The sequence below is a fragment of the Pinus tabuliformis genome, chromosome 5_2, assembly GCF_031772625.1.
Source record: "Pinus tabuliformis cultivar Carrire ecotype Pingquan chromosome 5_2, CPIR1, whole genome shotgun sequence".
Taxonomy (NCBI): domain Eukaryota; kingdom Viridiplantae; phylum Streptophyta; class Pinopsida; order Pinales; family Pinaceae; genus Pinus; species Pinus tabuliformis.
In genome coordinates, this window is record NC_142306.1 from 622,205,958 (window position 1) to 622,210,967 (window position 5,010).

A 5,010-nucleotide genomic window follows, 5' to 3' on the forward strand; every position below is an offset into this window, starting at 1 on the left:
CTATACAATTATAGCTTGCCTTTTTAAATGATTCCTTCAATCATTTTTAATAGAAAAAAACCTAAATAAATAACTCAACTTACATGAATATCATATAAATAATTTTTTCCTTTTGCATTGATTCTTTCAAATGGACATTAATATCTTACTATAAGTTAAAATAGGGATTGGTTTTACCGAAGAATTAAATAGTAATAACTATAAATTTATCATCAGTAATCAGACAGATAATAACCCATGGCCTGGACAGTTGGCAGTTATAATACCAAAGTCAACTCCACTGATGTTCGATTTAGTCAGATCACGCGGCAATTTCGAGGTAAAATTACAGTCTGTTATTCTTGAAACGAGTAAAAAATACATGAAATATGACGAGACATTCAATATGATCAAGTAACTCTGGAGTTAATAAGTGCCAAAGGATATCGTTACAGATCCATATTTTTATGAACAGTCCTGTTGGCCATCCGTTTCACACCAGGCGAGATGAAATATTGATGGTTCCAGGTAAACACGTGGATTACACATAAATGTCTTCCAGCGGCGAATTAAATCTTTCAACGAAACTCAACTACTTCCTCATGCAAGTCATTCTGCTATTAATTCTCCTCCAATCTCTGTCTCGCTCACCAAGAATTCCCAAATTGAATTGAGGGTAGTGGACGAATGGTTAGATAGATATACATTGTGTGTACACTAGAGTTTAAAGAGAGCATTGATGGTTTGCACAGCAGGCCATCAATGCCTTTTATGGTCTGAAGTTTCCAGGCCTTCTAAGTTCTAACAACTTGCAGCCAAAAGGTAGAATCTCTAGTTCCTGTGACCGCCATCTCATATCCAGAGATAATATAGCAGCAGACAAGACAATAACCAGGGATGTAGGGTGATATGAGAGTTCAAGGTGCAGCCAAGGTATATACAGATTCTGATATAGATATATACAATGAGTAGCAATAGCTCTGCAGTGGTGGTGGAGAATGTTAGCCGTGTGGGGTTGGGATATGGAATTGCTATTGCAGTGGGAATACTGGTGTTTGTGTCCACTGTCATGCTTGCTACTTATGTCTGTGTGAGAGTTCAGAGGAGGAACTATCATAACAGTGTAGCTATCCAGCAACATTTTAATGCAGCCATAGTGCCACAGGTCACTTTGATGGATGATCAGAGCAGTGGAGAATGGATTGTCGGTGGTCTGGATCAGATCATTATAAATTCTTATCCCAAGATGGTGTTCTGCAGGGAGAATTTTTCTGGGGACACTGTTTGCTCCATCTGCTTGTGTGAGTACAAGGAGGAGGAGATGCTAAGACTGATGCCAGAGTGCCGCCATTGTTTTCATTCTTCATGCATTGATGCTTGGCTCAGGCTGCACGCATCATGCCCTATTTGCAGGACTTCTCCATTGCCTACACCGGTGTCTACTCCTCTCTCTGAGATTATGCCGCTTGCAGGCAATCCCCTCATTGCGAGATGACAGTCCTTGAAGGTACATGTAATGTTTGTGCATGTGTTTTTGTTCAAGAAAAAACTGCAAGCAGACCCAATGGGTTTTTCTCTGCTTTTCTAATGTGTCGCAGTAGTGTTTTGTAAATGACCCACAAGTAGGATTTTCTGATATGGGTATTTTTGGGATCAAAAGTGCTTGGAGGGGGTGGGGGTTAGAAACTGAACGTAGCACTGGTATGGGCTGGTAGGCATTTTGTACCGGGATGACTTGATTCATTAATGTGAATGCCAATGGATATTCGTTGGTATTTTGACGTAATGTGCAGTATGTTTGTTTGATCTGTGATATCAATATTGTTTATTTATGTTGGCTGTTAACTCTATGTTACTTACAATAATGCAAATGACAAGCCGGCTTGCAGAATGAATTAATTCATCTGTCACAGTGTGTGTTTGGTCTTTCTGCATACTGATTGCATGCCTCAATAATATAAAGAAATGGATATTGGTGGATTTGTCCAGATGTGCACCTAATTTTAACATTTCCTGACTGCTGTTGTTGGCCAATGTGGGTGTCTAACAAGCACCGAGTAATGAAACTTTGGGTTTCACCAACTAAGAACATATTGCATTATATTTGGCAGATTACAAATTAATTCATAAAAGATCTGGTTTTAGAAACCATCCCTGGAAATATAATGGTTCGTAGCATCCCAGAAATGGGTTCCCAAGGAGCACCTCAAGCATGTGACTTCTGCTTATGAAAGTCTAAAATATAGAGGCTTAGATATACGTTTTTTGGGTTTAACAATATCTGCCAATATATGCTAGGTTGGATTTGGCCCATGAATTCCAGGGCGATCATGGACTTTCAAACTCTTCAAACAGCTTCTCAATTATGTCAAAAAATGGATATTCAAATAATCTCACAGTGCTCTGCACCGTCTGTGAAAATCGGTACTGTTACTACTCACTGCTTCCAAAAATACTGCAACAAGGGCGCAATGTTAAAGAAGCTAGGAAAGTCCATATAACCCTTAAACAGCTGTCTGGTTGAACCAAACCCAACTGCCAATTCGTAAGACATCCACAGGCAGTCTGAAATTCATCATCAATTGAATAATTTTGTACTTATCTCATGGAGCTCAGCCAAAAACTTGACACCATGAGCCATTCCAGCACCTTGACTTATTGAAAGGGGCATATGGAGATTGGGTTGAACTTATGGCCCCGGGAGGTCATTAACTGTGTGCACATTTTACAGACCCAAGCCTACCCCCGGTTACTCTTTGAGGCCTGCCATTATGTTTTAGCCCAACCGCCCTGGGACTAGTGGTTGCAGTATTCTTTCTGATGCTATTTTTCAATTGCCAATATTTCAATGACTTTGATAATGATACTGTAAAGTAAAGCTAAATTTCGCTTATCACTGTTATATCAAGAGAACCAATGGTTAATGATAAAGTGAAATTACTGAAATTTTCATCATGATTCCAGATTATCTATCCCCTGTTAGTGAATGGGCATGGATGGATTCATTGTTTTCTTGAAGATGGTAAATAGAAATGGTATTTCTTTCTAGTTCTGAGAATGGTCTTACTAGGCTTGTGTAAGCTCAAAAATGCTATTGGCCGGAACTTTCCTCTTGATAGAGCAGTTCAATATTCTGAATTTTCTAAACTTATGGTTTTGCTTTGCTCTAGTGGGCTTTAGGAAATGCAGAAAAGAAATTACCCAGAATTCAGAGGGTTCACATCGGATGTTCTGTACTGTCCTTGATCCAAACTGAAAGCTGGCCGCGTATATTTATTCTCTGGAATCTGTTCTGTTGACTGTGGGATTCACTATAACTTCCCATCAGCAACCAACCCTTTAAATGGGTGAGCATGTTGAGACGGTAGGACTTGTGAATGCTCTGCAGAAAGGTTTTGAATTTTAAGCTCACTATTATTATTTTGCATTTCACTGCCTGTTGTAGTTATATGGTATGTGTAACTTGATCTTTTCTCCAGCCATAGTCAGATGATAACACTTTCAAATATCTTCTGTTTGCCTAATTGGTCTACTTTGAGAGGGGCATTGAAACAACAGTATATGTTGAAGATGACTCATCAAAATGATCCTAAATGATTTACAGTCTCAAAAACTGAATTTGCTCAGTGTTATCAGTGGCATCATGCTTCACTGATCACTATGACTGAGAAAAACCATCATACCTCACTGAATATTATGACTAAATAAAAATGAATATCGCAATTTGACAGACAACACAGGTTCTTACCCTCTGGTTTCCTTGTGTCCTTTCTACGCTTATCTTTTGAAAATTTGATTCATGTGTCTTGTTTGACCTTGAAGAACTTTTCTTGTAATGGTCAAACATGTTTGACTTTATACTTTTCATGTTCTCGCTTTTACAAGTAGTCGATGCCCAAGCTTGTTTGACTGTGAAGAACTTTTCTTGTAATGCCACTTTTACATGAAGTCAATGGCCAAACTTGTTCGACTTTGAAGAACTTTTCTTGTAATGTCGCTTTTAGAGGACCCTCCTACATCTCCCAGAGATGATTGTTCTAATATCAAGTGTCTTTTATGCTCTGATATATATCCATATAGAATATGGTCCAGACCTTGTAAGGTGTCTTTTATGCTCTAATACATATCCACATAAAATATGATCCAGACCTTATCTGTATATAGTTGAGACTAAATGTTCTGAAAACTTGCAACTAAAACAGCTAAGGCTCCTTTGCGTTAAGTCTACATTTCGAAAGGTATAAAGGTGTTTGGCCAGTGAAGGAAAAATAAAATATCTTCATGTTTAGCAAGATGGTGAAAACAATGTTGGAAACATGACAGAAAGAGTAGTGAAAATAAGAAAATGGTTTTCTACTGAAAAGAAGAAAATAGATATCTCTCACTTACACACAGTGCACAGTGAAGACAATAAACCATACTGATGAAACCATATGATGGAATGCTAGCTGTTATGACCCACACATGCCCAAATTTTTTATTTAAATACTACTCAATTTTTGGTTATGCCAAGTATATTTTTGAATTTTTAGGTCTGGGATCTTCTCTGTCAAGGTATTTCATACATTGTATCTTTTATGTTCCTACATTGTATCTTTTATATTCATGCGTTATATTTTCTATAGGAGACCGTTTGGTTCTCCCGCATTGTATAGACATTATTTTACTCAACAGTCCCTTTGACCTACTTTATGGTCAATAATTTGACATAAATATAATTATCTTATCTTATCTTTACTGAAACCCTTTTATCTACTATTTAGACATGTATGACATAATAAATCAATTCAATTTATTTATTCTGCAACAAGTCTCTCTGCCTCTCTGTAGTGTTGACGAATCTCAATATATGCCTGGTCTGGCCTGGGGAACTTTATCACACTTTAAAGGTAGCATAATAAGAGTTTTGTTGCTATAATTTCAAAGGTGCTAAATATCCTCCCACGCCAGACTGCTTCACGGTATGCATTCATCAACATTGGAGCCTTAATTCCATTGGAGTTGAGGGAGGTTCGCAATCAAGCATTTTGG

At 37.8% G+C, this 5,010-nt stretch overlaps 1 protein-coding gene across 2 annotated transcripts; it reads left to right on the forward strand.

The window, feature by feature from the left end:
- Positions 1-432: 432 nt before the first annotated feature.
- LOC149160580 (RING-H2 finger protein ATL67-like) lies at positions 433-3,871 on the forward strand. Of its 2 annotated transcripts, none has more exons than XM_089436733.1 (2): positions 433-1,486; positions 3,160-3,871. In XM_089436733.1, the coding sequence occupies exon 1, from the start codon at positions 944-946 to the stop codon at positions 1,472-1,474; it is 531 nt and encodes a 176-aa protein (XP_089292859.1). In that variant the 5' UTR covers positions 433-943; the 3' UTR covers positions 1,475-1,486; positions 3,160-3,871. The 2 variants fall into 2 exon arrangements, with proteins under 2 accessions (XP_089292859.1, XP_089292858.1); XM_089436732.1 differs by having other exon boundaries at positions 434-1,486; positions 3,150-3,731.
- The last annotated feature ends 1,139 nt before the right edge of the window (positions 3,872-5,010 follow it).